The 15,339-nt window shown below is 51.2% G+C and overlaps 1 protein-coding gene and 1 long non-coding RNA gene across 3 annotated transcripts in view; both read left to right on the forward strand.

Moving 5' to 3' along the window:
- LOC113966045 overlaps window positions 1-15,339 on the forward strand; it is a 113,907-nt gene that overhangs the window by 96,934 nt on the left and 1,634 nt on the right. The window lies entirely within an intron of this gene.
- PLA2G6 (phospholipase A2 group VI) lies at window positions 26-15,289 on the forward strand. 2 transcript variants are annotated; one of them, XM_027680245.1, is made up of 17 exons: window positions 26-398; window positions 886-1,101; window positions 1,865-2,045; window positions 3,566-3,753; window positions 4,996-5,092; window positions 6,071-6,253; window positions 6,449-6,557; window positions 7,171-7,323; window positions 8,828-8,918; window positions 9,623-9,786; window positions 10,318-10,468; window positions 10,648-10,784; window positions 11,408-11,562; window positions 12,289-12,456; window positions 13,501-13,574; window positions 14,052-14,226; window positions 14,401-15,289. In XM_027680245.1, exons 1-16 carry the CDS (start codon window positions 190-192, stop codon window positions 14,191-14,193), a joined length of 2,418 nt encoding a protein of 805 aa, XP_027536046.1. In that variant the 5' UTR covers window positions 26-189; the 3' UTR covers window positions 14,194-14,226; window positions 14,401-15,289. The 2 variants fall into 2 exon arrangements, with proteins under 2 accessions (XP_027536046.1, XP_027536047.1); XM_027680246.1 differs by lacking the exon at window positions 7,171-7,323 and having other exon boundaries at window positions 14,052-15,289.

A 15,339-nucleotide genomic window follows, 5' to 3' on the forward strand; every position in this document is an offset into this window, starting at 1 on the left:
GCGCCGGGGACTGCGCGCGGGGGGCGCTGGGGGCCCGTCGTGCTTTGCCCGTCCCAGTATCCATCCCCGTTCCCATCCCTATTCCGGCCCCGCGTCACCTCGGCGATTCTGGTTCTCCTACTCAGACGCTGAGTCACACAGCCTGTGGAAGGGCAGCAGCCGGACGGAGCCGCCTGAGGCTCCAGGAAGATGCAGTTCCTGGGGCGACTGGTGAACACCATCAACAGCGTCACGCAGATATTCAGTAACCCGTACCGGGTGAAGGAGGTGCCGGCCGCAGAGTATGCCGGTCACGCCTGCCTGCGGGAGGAGGGCAGGGTGGCCCTGTACAAGAACAACATCGCTCGCTCCTGGGACTGTCTCCTGGTGAATCCACAGAACCCGCAGGTCGCTTTTCGGTGAGTGGCAAACCTTTAGCCATCTCTTCTGCAGAGGGAAACCAGAGGCCCGGTATGGCTGATCCTGGGACTGGTTCCCAGCTGCGGGGTGATGTGTTTGAGCAGCAGGTGGCTGTGCGGGCTGGGAGGCCCTTGGGTGGGCGGTTGGCCAACGAAACGGGACAGGGTCCAAGCACTGTGACAACAGGCAGCTCTGAAATAGTTCAGGGCATCCACAGGTACATGTACTTCCACTCACACCTGTTACGGGTTCAGCATCTGGAACATAGGGTACTTCGGACCAAAACCTAACATTCCTCAGGAAGGGGACATGCTCTCAGCTAATGAAACATTTTCCACGCTTCTCTTGGAACAAGCATGACACCAGTTGAGGAAAAACAGGAAAGTTCCCAGCACTGCTGTTTGGAGAAGAGCTGTTCCTCTCAGAAACATGGGGTCAGGGTTGTTCCTTTGAGCAGGACTGACCCTGTGTTTGCCTTTCCTCCAGGCTTTTCCAGCTGGACAACGAAGCAGACGCCCTGGTGCTCTTTGAGCAATATGCCCGGCAGCTGCGCCCTTTCTACGAGAGCTCATGCCAGCCCTTGTCCCTGGAGGAGCTCCAGCAGCTCAGCGACCTCCTCCGCAGCCACCCCAGCTGGTCCGCGGCACATGTCGCTGTGGAGTTCGGCCGCCGGGAGAGCTTCCGGCACAACCATATCCTGAGGCAAGGAGCAGGGGGTCTCCAGTGCTGGGAGGGCAGGCTGGGCCAGGCCATGTTAGAGTGTCTCTTCCTGATGTGCCAAAGCAGCAGGGACTGCTTCTTGGGGGAGCTTAACGCCTGTGGTTCCTGCAGAGATGAGTTTGGAAGTGCTGGCTTTGCTGCACCGTGTGTTGATGGCAGCGGTGGTGGCAGAGGGCCCTGGTGGCTGCTGTAGGGCTGCTTGGTGGGTTTCAGGCCCCTGCTGCAGAGCCCAGAGCTCTGGTGTTTAGGGAAAAGGTTGAAGTGTCCTGCTAGAGATGCTGGTCAGATTATCACAGCGCTTGTGGAGTTGCTCTTTGGGGGGGCTCGTGGCTGAATTTGTAAATCACAGGAGGACTGTCTGGCAAGTTTTTGGCTACAAGCCCTTGCTCTGTTTCCATAGAGAGTTCACTGATGATAGGGAGGACTTGTGAGGAGTTAGGGGATTGGAGGGCACCACTAGGTTGCTGACTGTAAGCTGTCTCCTGCCTGCCTTTGTGCAGGGGGAACTGATCCCATACGGAGGCCAGAGGAAGGAGCACCATGTCAGGGATAGACTCCAGGGCAGGACTGCCTGATGGCCCTTCCCTGTGGCTCTTCCCTGGCAAGAGGCTGGGCTTTTGTGATCCTCATGGTTCACACCAGATGGGGCAGATAGGGCAGGTACCTCTGTATCAGCTCCTGGAGCGGCTACGCATCCTCCTCCTCGCAGCCACTCCTTGTCCTCACACCGACTTGTCTCTTGCAGCTGTGTGAACAGCACGGACAGCGAGGATGGCTGCACCCCGCTGCACCTGGCGTGCCGCAAGGGAGACATGGAGTGTCTGCTGGAGCTGCTGGAGTGCCACGCGCGGGTGGACATTACCGACAGGAACGGGGAGACTGTTTTCCACTACGCTGTGCGAGGGAGCAACCCCCAGATCATTGAGGTGGGGGCAATTTCTAGTCTGGGGAAAAGTGGGACCAGAACGGGTTATCTCTGTGCTGTGAGGAGAGAGACAGGAAAACAGCTGCAGATGGGGGAGGAGAAAGTCAGTTCCCCCTGTCTAGTTTATGCTTGAGTCTGATATCAGCCTCTTATTTCCTCTCTTTACTGGTCCTGTTTCCCATAAAGGGGCTCCAGATTCCACCCTGCACTGGAACAAGGATATTAAGCAAGTTTCCTCAGAAAGTGTCCTTCGCTGCTATTTAATTAGACCTTCATGCCTTTCCTCAGGCCCGTGGCTGTCCCTTCCCTCTCTCCTCCCTGCAGGGTGTTTTGTTTTGGGCAGAGTGCTTCCGTAGGGAAATGTGTGTTCATATTGCCGTGGGGGATCATGCGTTGCCCACAAACTGAAGGACAGTTTGGAGCTGCCCTGGGTTGTCCTGAGCTGCAGGACTTGTTTGAATTGAGTGGCTTTGCACAGGGAATGGCGATCAGAGCCTTGAGGCAGAGACACTGAAGCCAGAGGTGTTCTCAATTACTGAGGAGTGCTGGGCAGAGTGATGGGGTTTGTAAGGGTGTAGGTGGCCTTACATGTGGTTCCTGAGATCCATCAGCTTCCCAAGACTCAGTGGGAGCCTGAGACTGACTCTCTGCTATGGCTGCAACTTTGACGTTTGCCCAATACCTGTTGTGACAGTCCTCTCTCTGCCCTCCAGACTGTGCTGGGGTCTTCTAATGCATGATGGGGGAGCAATGAGGATGAGGGCTTGCTGTGGTGTAGAGCAGAGCAGTTAGGAACTTTGTGTTAAAAAGGTGTCCTCTTTATTTCTCTGAAGGCATCAACTTGGCTCGTTGTTACAGAAATACTTCCAGGTCTGATCAGTCTCTTGTCTGTTTCTTTTCTCTCTTGATTTCTTGCTAAACCAGAGAAAAGAAACTAAAATCCCACTTCTCTCTCTTGTGTGTACCAGGGCTTGCAGGGTTTCCCCAGTACAGCAGTGGGATGTTTTCATGTAAGAAACCAGCCAGCAGGCAACAGGTCTAAAATTTACAGGGAAAATAGGAAAATTCCTTCAAATATACTCCCACATGCATGTTTTAAACAGAATCCTGTTTTCATCTGAAAGCAGCAGTGGGTTTGGAGGGGAGATTGAGCTCCTGCAGCAGGAGGGAAGGCTGCTGGTTTCAGTTTGTGCTGTCAGTTGGTTGGCCTGTGCTTGGCTCATGGTGAGATGGTAGGAGTCTGCTGGACTGTGTCAGTCAAGGTGGTGTGAGCCCTTTTTGGCTGAGGGGTGTCTCAGAAGCACTTGGGCCAGAGGAAGAGGGCACAGAGAGCTCCCCTCTGGGGAGACAAAACAAGGAGTGCATCCATATCTACTGTGTTGCAAGCAGGTGTGTAGAGAACACTCTGTAGCATCATGAGGAGACAGGTGCTCCAGAGTCTGTCCTCGCAGCTCAGGAAGAGAGACAGTGCTCTTCCATGTCTCTTTGTCTGTTTGTTTATCTACTCTCTCCTCTTTCCAGCTCCTGGGCAGAACCCCAACTACTGGCTTGGACCACCTGAACCATGAGGGGCTGACCGCTCTGCACCTCGCGTGCCAGTTGGGCAAAGAGGACATGGTGCGGTCCCTGCTGAAATGCCGTGCCAGCTGCAGCGTTGTGGGCATGCTGGGATACCCCATCCACACAGCACTCAAGTTCTCCCACAAGGGGTACGTAACTGCCTGGGCTGCCAGAACACGGCTCTCCCTCCAGTCTGGGAACCTGTCTGCTGGCTCAGCACTGTCCAACACTGGACCTCTTTCAGGGCTGCGCTCAGTAGGAAGATGTCTTGTGCAGTCTTCTGCTGCATCACTGAATTGGCAAATGAACAGGGAAATGCGGGTGTGGGAAAGAAAGAAATGCCTTCAGAAAAGAAAGGCTTTTCCCTGAATTAATATATTATTCAGTATTAGACATCAGGAGAAAGACAGATTTCAAAAAACCTTTTGTGAAATACTTTTTCTCAAAATGAGCTGTGAGAAAATGATTTACTGATGCTTAAATAGCATTGCTAATTGATGCACCTCTGTCTTTGAGTGCTCTGATTCTAATAAGCTCTCATTGCAGAGCCTAATTTTTCCCATCTCCTATAGGCCAGAAGTACTCTTGACTCTTAATAACACACTCTGGAACTGAATCAAAAGAGGCACAATGTTTACTCTCTGTTTGGTTTTCCCTGGAGAAATTTGATTCGCTTTGTGTATACTTTACAATACTTAATGCTTATAGGGTATCTGAGCTCTGAAAATAGGGCTCTCAAGCCAACACTAGCTGCAGCTAGCTGATTTTTCAGCATTTTAAAAAGCAATTCCCAACATTAGAGACACATTCACAAGCCCAAAATGTGCCTAGGTCACTGAGTTTGCACTGGGGCTTGATCTCTTGTGCAGGGTTTGTTTGGTGGTGTTTTAGAGAGGAGAGCATATGCTTATATTTTCTAAGTCTACCTACCTTGCTTTCTAGGCATCAGATACTGGTCTGTTCACAACAGGTGTGATTTTTCTCTCATAGAGAAGTACACAGATTCTTAATTTCAGCAAGTGTTTAACCATTTCAGTTTTATCCCCATGTTTCCACAGAAAGAGAGAAGAATTTCCTCTCAGGTCTCAAGAGTTTCCAGAAATGCCATATTCCTGTATCAGAGAAGCATTCAGGTGTTGCTCCACAGCTTGAAATTGGGAAGAGATTCTCCTGCTCTGAACACTGTACTGCTTGTATGCTTCCTGTTGCACTCACCCTTTCTATAAAGAGCAAAATAAAAGTGCAGCTGAGGAACTTGCAGGTGTCGCAAAGACCCTGCTGCTGCTGAAGGGTTTTCTGGTTTTCCTCTGGGTGGAAGGCAGGTGCTGATGTGGGCAGAGGTCTTGAGCGAAGACAGGAGCCACCCATCCTGTCATGTCATTGTCTGACAGGTGTGCCCAGGCCATCCTCGAGGTAGATGCCAGCCAGGTTTGCTCCAAGGACCCACGCTATGAAGCTACTCCACTGCACTGGGCGAAGAAGGCAGAGGTAAATGGAGCCAATCCATGGTGAGAGCCTGAGCTGCCACCCAGCATGCAACTAATTCCTCTTGCTGCTAACCTGTCCCTTTTCAAGTGCATGTGCAGAGCCCTGGGAGTGTCAGAGCCCAGCCAGCCCAGTGTTTGATTCCCTTTGCCCTGTGCCAATCAGTGCTGTTTGCCACAGGGGACAGAGCAGTGGAGCCTTGCAGTGAAATAAACTGGTGGAGTCATCCCTAGTACTTCATCTGTGACTGTGAAACTGCCAGCTTGTCCCTTTTCCCTTTTGTTGAGGAAATTGCAGCACTGTCCCTGAAGCACAATTGGCCTGGGAGGGAGCTCTTTTCTTGTTACCTGACAGTTTCCTGGAAGCAAACAAATCAATACCCTAAAGACTGCAGGGGAAGTGTGAGATAGTGACAGGGGGGTGGCATGTGCATGACGGTCCATGTTCTACCAGAGATGAGCAGGTCAGTGATATGCCATGCTGGAGCCACCTGAATGGTGCTTGTTGCAAGCAGAGGGCTTTCCTATAACAAGACTCTTCTCCCTCCTCCGGTATCACATCCTGCTCAGAAATGTCCTGTGGAGTTTCAGAGCAGACCTAAATTTGCCTGGCTTATAAAGAGAAGTTCAGGGAGCAAACTTTTTCCTTCCAGTCTGAAAGGATCCTGGCCTGAGTAAGAACTGGTTTTTTTCTCAGTTGATCTCAGCCAGTCATTACAGTTGCATATAAATCCCAAAGCATCCAGAACCTCTAGCCAGCTTGCAAAACCACCAGCTAGTTCTGTGGTAAAAGACCCAGAAACCCCATCTCCAGTACTTGGAAAATTCAGCTGGCATCTGCCAGCCAACTATGTCCAGGCTAAGGCTCCCTCCTCTTCCCCTGCTTTGCTTGCCGTGAGACCTGAATGGTTTGAACACCCAGGTGGTTGTCCTTACGGTTGCTTTATCTCTTCCTGACCTGGCACCTGCACGTTGGGCACAGATGACACGGCTGCTGCTGGAGTACGGCTCCCAGGTGAACGTGACCAGCCGGACGGCTGACATGGCTCTGCACATCGCGGTGCAGAGGGGACGCTTTGACTGTGCCATGGTCCTGCTGACACACGGCGCCCACACCAACGCCCGCGGTCAGGATGGCAACACACCCCTGCACCTGGCCATGAAGGTGAGCTTTCTGCAGAGGATGCTGGGAAGGAGAGAGAGGGTTTTCTTGAAGGGCTGAAACAGAAACAGACTCCTTTGAAATTCTGGCTCTTGCCTTCCATGTGGTGATCCCTTGTGGGTGGATCTGGCTAATAAAAGGAGGAGGGAAGGAATGAAAAATCATGTAGTGGCTCTTGAGCTTTCTCTTATCCCTTAGCATGACCACCTGGATATGATCAAAGCGATCGTCGTGTTTGGAGGAGATATCGAGATCCCCAATGATTTTGGGGAGACACCAGGACTGTTGGCAGCCAGGAGCAGCAAAGGTGAGGGAGCATGTCAGCAGCCTTACAGGGTGAATCCAGCACCCTGTCTCCCCTTGGTGGCCGAAATGGTGTCTTGGGAAGAGGTGAAAGCCTGCCATGCATGGGTGATGCTTCTCCAGTATGCTTTTCCAGTATGCTTTTGTAGTCGCTCACAGGGTAGGTGCTTCCTTTGCTAGCGGTGTAGGCTTTGTATTACTAGCCCTTGATCGGTTTCTCTTCTGTGAGATAGAGAGGCAAGAGGAAAAGCTGGCATGCACTTGCACTCCCCCTCTTTCACACCACCATGTCAGGCACTGCAGGCTCACAACAGGATGACACAGTGCTGCTGAACTGCTCAGGTGGGAGCAGACACGGGTGGTTCTTCAGTGGCAAGAAGTGTGTGGCACACACCTCCTTTGAAGCGGCACAGTGCTGGGTACTCCCGCTGTGCACAAGTCCTGCTGCCTGGTGTTTGGGGAGAGAGACCCGGGATGTGCTTTCCCCTTCCTCGGGTCATCCCAGAGGTTTTGTGCGGCTCAGGCCTGCTGTGAGTTTGGCAGAGCACATTATCCCCCTGGTGTGTTTGTGCACTGATTCTCTTTCTGCTCTGTGACTCCCCCTCCCGTCACCTAAGGTGCGAACCGGAAAGTGCTCTTAGACCTGCTGCAAACTGTAGGGACCGAACGCTGCCACCCACCACCCAACCCTGACTCCCCAAGCCTGGCACCATCTGCCGCCTCCTTCCTGGAAGGCCAGCCTTCCTCACGGAGCAGCTTCAACAGCTTAGGTAAAGCCTTCCCTGGCCCTCTCTTGTTCTCCTTCCTTCATGCTTCACAGTGCTGTCTTGGATCTCTTCTTCAGATGGGCTGTGCTCTGGGAACTGTCTTAGCTCTCAGTATCTGGTGACTCTGTCGTGACTCCGTCCTCGTTCAGCTGTTGCAGGATCCTATCTCTTTTCTCTGCTTTTCCTGTGTGTGTACTCTAAACTCTTGTACTCCAGACTTTTGTTTTATAGAACTGACAGATGCAGCTCTGTAAAAAGGAGCAGGAAGACTGATTCCTTCACCCCTCTGGAAGAGGTGTAGCACTTAGTTGCTGGCATGTACTTTATCCACTGGGTCATGTACTTAGTGGTCTGCCTTGAGGACCACCCAGTGTTGTGCTGGGGGGGATTTAGAAGTGTTACTTTTTCAGATCCTGGAGGCCAGCAGCTGGGAGAGGGAAGGGGTGAAGTCTGAGGATAAGTAACCCTGGTCACAGGTTTGTTATGCAGAGGAAAAGCCTACTTTAGGACATACAACTGTGTCGTAGCTTGTGCTTCATACTGCCCAGACTCTGTGAATAAACACATGGGTCTATTCTAAGTGCTGGGCTTTCCACCTCCGCTGAGCTCAGGCAGAGGCAGTGGGAGGGGTTCTGGAGTAGTGGGTGAGTTGACTTGGAGGGAGGCTCTCACCCTCATGAGAGGAGCATGGAGGCAGCTAGCAGCTTCTTGTGGACATCTTCCTGTCTCAGGCTGGAGGTTTCCTTTGCAAAGGCTTTCCTGTGGGGCTAGAGGATAACCCCGGAGTGTGTCTGTGTCACCACAAATCTCACTGGCTGCTGACACCAGGACTTTCTTCTCACCATGGCCTGGCGAAGGCAATCCCTGCTCAGTTTCAGCTCTGATGCAGTGACAGAGCAAGACGCTTTTTTGTCTTGGGCTCTGGCCCTTGAAGAAACTCCTCGCCACATTCGTTGTCTCCATGTGCTCTAGACACAACCACCTTCCAGCCTGGGTGCTGGCAGGAGTATGTAACTTCTCTCCCCCTGTTCTTTTGGTTTCCTAGGCTGGCTTCTCACCTAGCCTGGATCGGTGCCCTGCACCCAGGGTGGCCTGGGTGAACATCAGCTGAGGGGTAATGATAAGCCACTCTGTCTCCACAGCTCTCCTGCCTAGGTTACCTTGAGGAGTAGATTTAGGTTTTATCTTAGCAGCTTGCAGTAAACTGCTTAGTGGGCACACTGCTGGGCTCTGCCTTCTCTCTCACCCACTGTGCTCATCTTCTGCTTCTACAAACCCTTTGTCTCTGCCAGTGCATCTCCAGCTGCACACTCTAAAGGATGGTGTTGCACTTCTTTGGTGTGGGGGGTACCTGTTGGCTGTGGGTAAGATGGCTTGTGTCTCCTACAGGCAGCTTTATTCAGTGAGGAAGAGAGTTGGATATTCTCTCTGTGATTATGGTGGAAATCATTTACCACACTGACGGTCCCTAATATTTTTTTCCTTTTGCATGTTCATGGCCCTGTAGGGTATCAGGACATTCTGTATGTTTCCACAACTCTCGGACAGTTGTTGAAGGCACCAGATGTTGTGGACATGCCCAGTGAAGATAGAAGAAAGTAAGTGAGGAGCAGCTTCTGTCCAGGCTGCCATGCATCTTGAAAGTGAAATCTGTGTGTGAATTCTCCCCTCCCACACCCGTGGGGGTGGGTTCCTCAGAGCTGATATTTAATGTCCGTTGCTGTTGCAGTTTTTGCCAACACCTTGCGATAAATTTCTGTTTCAATAAATGACCACTGCCTGTCCTGTGTGCAGCACAGCAAGTGAAACCCCTGCTCTGTCCCTCTCCTGTGCCACTGGGCACCCAATGCTGCTTTGGCTTTGTGATTACCCCATCTCCACACACTGCCCTGATGCTCACCCAGCTCCTCAGGACCTCATCTTGCATGGAGTGGAGGAAGGGTTGGCACTGAAGTGCTGCTGGCAGGATTTAGGGCTATCTGCTTTTTATTTATGACACAATACTCACTAGTGTGTAGTAAGGGACTTGGGTGTGGTTTCGGCTGGTGACTCTCTGGTGTAGAGGTTAGAGATGGCTATGCAAGAGCAATGGGTGTTGCACCAGCTCTGGCAAGGATTATTGGACGTGTCTTATTTGCACCTGAGAGACCACTACTGGATTTATTAATTCACTGATTACTCTGTCTGCAGCAATCTAGTAACTGGCATAATTTCCTGCTCCCAAAGCCACATTCCCATGCAGTGTTCTGTGGTTTGTAATCTGTCTCACAGTTGCTAGTCATCTGTGTCTGTCTCTCTCCAGTCAGGACCGCCTCCTGTGCTTGGATGGAGGGGGCATCCGGGGCCTCGTGCTCATCCAGCTCCTCCTGGCTATCGAAAAAGCTGCGGGCCGTCCCATTCGTGAGATTTTTGACTGGGTCGCAGGGACCAGCACTGGCGGGATCTTGGCCTTGGCTATTGTACATGGTAAGGACAGTGCAAACAATGGGCCCCTTCTCGCTGCTGTGGGCCTGAGCACACCTCTGTGGGGAATGAATGTGGGGTGGGAGCTGCCTCTCTGAGTCCTGACTGAGATCTTTTGTACCTGCCTGCCAAAGGAGGGATGGGATGTTCCTTAATGAAGGAAAACCTAGACCTGGCTTTGCGCTTGCTTCTCACATCAGCTGGCTTTGAGCAGCTTTCTGGGTTTTGGGAAGTGAGTGGTGGCAGAGTGCAATATTCTGTTCTTCCTATGGTCTCCACAGGGGCTTCAGAGCAAGGTGATTGACACTTTCTGGTAGTGGGAAACTGTGCTCCAAGTTTGCTCTTCCTCTGTAATCCTTCCCAGTCATCCTGCTGAGGACTAAGCAGATGACAGGCAGCTTGGGAAGGGGGTGGGATTGGGAGTGATGCCTCCCATCTCCTGCTTGTTCTGGAAAGTCCTAGCTCTGATGTGCTGTTTGTTCTGCCTGCCCTTCCTCTCGCTCCTGCTCCTGCCAACACTGTTGCCTGTCTCAGGGAAGTCCATGGACTACATGCGCTGCCTGTACTTCCGCATGAAGGACATGGTGTTCCGGGGGTCTCGGCCCTACGAGTCAGAGCCCCTGGATGAGTTCTTGAAGAAGGAATTTGGGGAAAACACCAAAATGACAGATGTCCGAAAACCCAAGTAAGTCTTGCCTGGGGCTATGCTGGTTGATGCTGTCCTGCATGTGCTCTAGACCCCTCTCAGCAGAGATGCTCAGCCTCTCCTTAGAGCAGATCTGCAGAAGTGTGATGTGCAGACTCTTGAAGCCTAAGTACTTTTTTTTCCATTTTACTCTTATTCTCTCATGTCCTCTTCCCTAGGGTTATGGTAACCGGGACGTTGTGTGACCGACAGCCAGCTGAGCTCCACCTTTTCCGGAATTACCCTGTACCAGAGACAAAAACCTCCACTGAATACAAGACAAGTGCATCTTTCAAACCACTCACTCGGCCAGAAGGTAAATTATAGTGCACAGAAGTCTGTCTAGTTGGCAGGGAAGGTTGAGAGGGACATATTTCATGTTCTTCCTCCATCGCTCTAAAAATCAGGGCGTCCCAGCAATGGCTCATCCCTGGTCTTGACTTGTAGCTTGGTCCTAACAGAGCTTGGCTTTTCTCCTTTCTCTTCCTCCCTTGGCTTCTCTTGTACCAGGAGCAGAGACTGGCTGGCAAGGTTCATGAGGAAGGGGTCTGCTAGAGCAGTCCTGCATACAGTCAGTACCTTTCCCTGGGCTCTCACAGAAGAACATGGAAGAGCTGTGTAACTGAAGCACGCAGCCCCCTCCAGCTTGCTGCTTTGTCTAGCATACACAACTGGTTCATTATCAAAATAGCAGCAATGAAGCGGATAGAGAATGAATTTGACCCAGGATATGTAGAAAGTTGTGAGAACATCTTTTAAAGCCCCCCCAAATCATTCTGTGCATCCAAGCAGAGGCCCTGCTGTTGGGAGAAAGAGGCAAAACTGCAGGGCGGGGTTTTTGGGGATTGCAAGCCCTCCTGCTTAGTGCTGGTGAAGGCAGCGTGCTCCTTGTGCACAGCAGAGTTGCTGCAAGAGGCCTTTTGCTTCCTCCCTCTCCAGACCAGCTGGTGTGGCGCGCTGCCCGCTGTAGCGGTGCGGCTCCCACTTATTTCCGGCCGATCGGCCGCTTCCTGGATGGAGGGCTGCTGGCCAACAACCCGACCCTCGACGCCATGGCGGAGATCCACGAGTACAATAAGACGCTCATCAAAAAGGTGAGGGAAATCCTAGCCATGTCTGGTAACTGGGGTTTTTTGGCCCCACTGAGCCCCCCTTGAAGAGGAAATGGGTTTGGCAATGGATGCATATTAGTGGATAAACTAGGTAGCAGTGCAGCACCCTGAAAGGAAGTGTATATGCGTTGGCAATGGTGGCTGGGAGGGGAGATACCTCTTCTGACAAGGGTGTGAGACATGGAGACAGCCTCACCAGCCTCTCTTTGCTACTTTGAACAAGGATGATTCAGTTGGCGGTTGTGTGTGGCCCTTGATGCAGCTCTGCATGGCCTTTTTCTGCCCAAAAATAAATGGAGAAGACAAAGGTAGGGTACTCTGTGAGGCTGAAGAGGGAATGCCTTCTGTGGTGTGGCAAATTCTTAAAAAACATGAATAACTACTGGCAGCTCTTGTTCCCTGTAGTTGAAAGGGGAGGTGTGTTGTCAGAATGACTGAAGAGTTGTACTGTTTCATGGTCATCTGGTCCCGGGACTCATCTCCAGGGTGTTCCCATGAGTTTGGGTGCAGTCAGAGGGATAAGAGACAGAACAGTGCAACTGTTGAACTCCTGTGGGTTACACCTGTCTCACCAGGCTGTACTTAAGGGGAGAGAAAAGACTACTGAGCCTTTTGCCTTGGCTTTCAGAGCTTCCCCAGGACTGCTGTGAAAGACATGCTCTGCCTTCATTGTTGGTTCTAGTAAACAAATCTTTTGTTTGTCCACAGGGTCGGAGGCAGGAAGTAAGAAAATTGGGGTTGGTGGTCTCCCTGGGGACAGGGAAGCCTCCGCAGGTCCCAGTGAGCTCTGTGGATGTTTTCCGCCCCTCCAACCCTTGGGAGCTGGCGAAGACTGTCTTTGGGGCCAGGGAACTTGGCAAGATGGTGGTGGATTGTGTGAGTACTGGGAGGAGGGGATGGGGAAAGACCCCTGGGGTTGTTTGCAGGTAGGGAGAAAAAGTTTCCAGTCTTCAGCTTCTTCCTTTTGGAAGTAAATTTTGTTTCCTTGGAACTGCTCTGACCATGGATGTAGTGGGTAACTTAAGAATTGCGGGAGCACAGCTTCTTTGGGGTTTTGAGTTCCAAGGCAGGTTCTTGCAGCTGAAAGGGGCTGAGGACAGGATGGTGGTCAGTGACCCTTAGGAACATTTGCAGCATTGATTATCATATGAGCAACCCGGGCCAAAAAAAAAAAAAAAGTCATTCCTTGGAAAACAGCAGTTCGTTTTTCTTTAGAAAAGCCTCGTTGTCCCCACTGGGGAAATCAGTAAATGCTAGAGAAGTGGAAGAGTCACTAATAAAAAACAGTTTTTGAGAGCTGTGGTTAGGAGTGTGTAATAGGAATACGAGCTTGCATGTTTCAGAAAGAAGATCGTGAACTGTTGTGCATGAAAACACTCTAAATGAATGAAAGCCAGAAGGATCAGAACGGAAGTTCTGACTGTGATCTTAATTCTGTTGTTTTATCTCCTTTTTAGCTTCCTAAAGTCAGAAAGTGCCCGGAGTCCCTCTGCTTCCCCTGTCTTTTATTTCAGGGCTCCCAGGGAGCTGTGCCAGGATAGCCCAGGAGGCCTGTAGTAATCACAGGCTGTGCTGTTACAGGGCTTGGACAGAATGAATAAAATCCCAAGGAGGCTGTCATTCATGTCCTCCTGGAAGTTTCTTTAAGGGAGTGTACTCAGTGCTGTGATGTATGGAGGATCTGTAGGGTGCAATTCCTTGTGTCCCAAAGACAGGAGCACTGTTCTTATGTTAAAAATAAAAATAAATAAATAAAAAGCTGCCTCACTCTTGGTGGCAAGCAGGGCCATCCAGGATGAACTTGCTCCTGGTTTTTCCTTTCCCTCTGCAGCTTTTGCAGTTCAACTTGGTGCCAGGGAAGCGTCTTGCAGGCAGGGGAAGAGCAGTCAGGCTGTAACTGTGGGCCTGTTTCTCCTGCAGTGCACTGACGCAGATGGCCCAGCTGTGGATCGTGCCAGGGCCTGGTGTGAGATGACGGATGTCCCATATTTCCGGTAGGAGCTTCCTTTCCACTGTCTGCACAGGTCTATTTTTATCCCTCTTACTTCAGACCTGGCTGTGGCATGCGTCATCCCAAACAGCATCCCCTCCAGAGGCATGCCTGCCCAAACCTGTCCCCTACCCGCTACCCTCTCGCCTCAGTGACACAACGGAGGATGCCCTGGCCTCTGCATGAGCTGATGCTCCGAGCATGCCTGGTCTGGGGACACTTAGTGGAGGCTTGTGGGTTGCTGTCTTGCATGGTCCTTTGGGATGTGCATCCTGCCCCATTCCACCACGCACGGCCTGTTTTAGATTTGTCCCTTGTGTGCTGCAGTTGCTGAACTGTGGCTCTACAAGTCTGACAGATAAAGGGCCAGTGAGCATCTCAGTGGCAGGAGCCCCTTGGCAAAAGTCTCCTGCTGGGCAGGCTTGTGCCTGACCACTTCTGCATCTGTGCCCAGCTGGTGATGCTGTCTTGGTGTCTGCAGGCTCAGCCCTCAGCTGCACACGGAGGTGATGCTGGACGAGGTGAATGACACAGTGCTGGTGAACGCTCTCTGGGACACCCAGCTGTACATCTACCAGCACCGGGAGCAGTTCGAGCAGCTGGTGCAACATCTCTGCCGATGACTGACCTGGAGGTTCCCATTCTGCATGCCAAAGGCAAGGAGCAGCAGACACTGAAATGGCTCAGATTTGCCCTTCAACCAAGGTGTTGAGCTGGGGGAAGGACTAGTGATAATTATGAGGAACTAATAATATTTAATAGACAACAGTGCACATACACACGTATTCCCGGATAGCTATGAAATGCTGACAGTTATCCTTGTTCTGTAGCCCTGTTTCTGCTGCTGTGCTTGGTTTTGCTGCCTTGCTGTCTGACTCAGAATCCAGAGCCCCCGCCTACCTGTCTTGAGCTGTAGCAGCTGGAATGTCTCCTGTCTGTGCAGTACCTCCACTGACAAAGCACTGTGCACCTTCCCACGTCACAGAACGGGCTAAGACCTGATAACAGTTTCAGGGATTGCTTGGCCCACTGGGGCCAAGTTATTTCGGAGCGTATAGTATGGGAAAAAGGGATTATTTTTCCTTCAACACACCCAGTTTGAAGGGGAGCAGAAATGCTTCAACTTTTTGGAGTAGATATGACACAGAATGTTGCAGCTGGCCTTGGGAGAAGGGCAAACCTTTCCTGAGACAGGTTTTCTGTAGCAGCTTCTTTCCCCTCTGAGATGGGCTGGCAACACAGGTACTGACTGTGCCTAGGGTGGGAGCAGACCCCTCCCATTCAGGGCTTTTTGTGCCACCTGATTTGCTGTGCTGCTCTTTGCTCAAGGCTGAGATGTGAAAGCCTGACTTTACTCGCAGCAAACTCAGGGTAAGGGACAAGAGCCTTGGCTTAGTAGAGAGGTCGTTTATCTTAATATGGAATTGAAATACTCTGAGATCGGTTCCCTCTAAAGAAGCTGACCCTGTGACAATTTGGGTTTACTTTTTTTTACTACTGGAAATTTCACTGTGACTGCTATACTAGTCATTGTTTCTGTCGTAAATTTTGCATATTTATAAATAACTTCTGTATGTATTTGGATGCGTTTTGAGGAGTACCCCAAAAAACTGAATTTTTAATCCTTTGCTTTTGACTGAATGGACTGCTGTTGCCAACAGGGCTTCTGTGAAAAACTGACATGACCTGAAATAAAGAGGGATTTGCATTTGTTTCTGATGTCATGCAGTCAATGGTTGTCCTCTCTATCCTGCAAGTTCCCAGAGGGC

Source organism: Neopelma chrysocephalum, unplaced genomic scaffold, assembly GCF_003984885.1.
Source record: "Neopelma chrysocephalum unplaced genomic scaffold, ASM398488v2 Primary Assembly neopelma1_59, whole genome shotgun sequence".
NCBI lineage: Eukaryota > Metazoa > Chordata > Aves > Passeriformes > Pipridae > Neopelma > Neopelma chrysocephalum.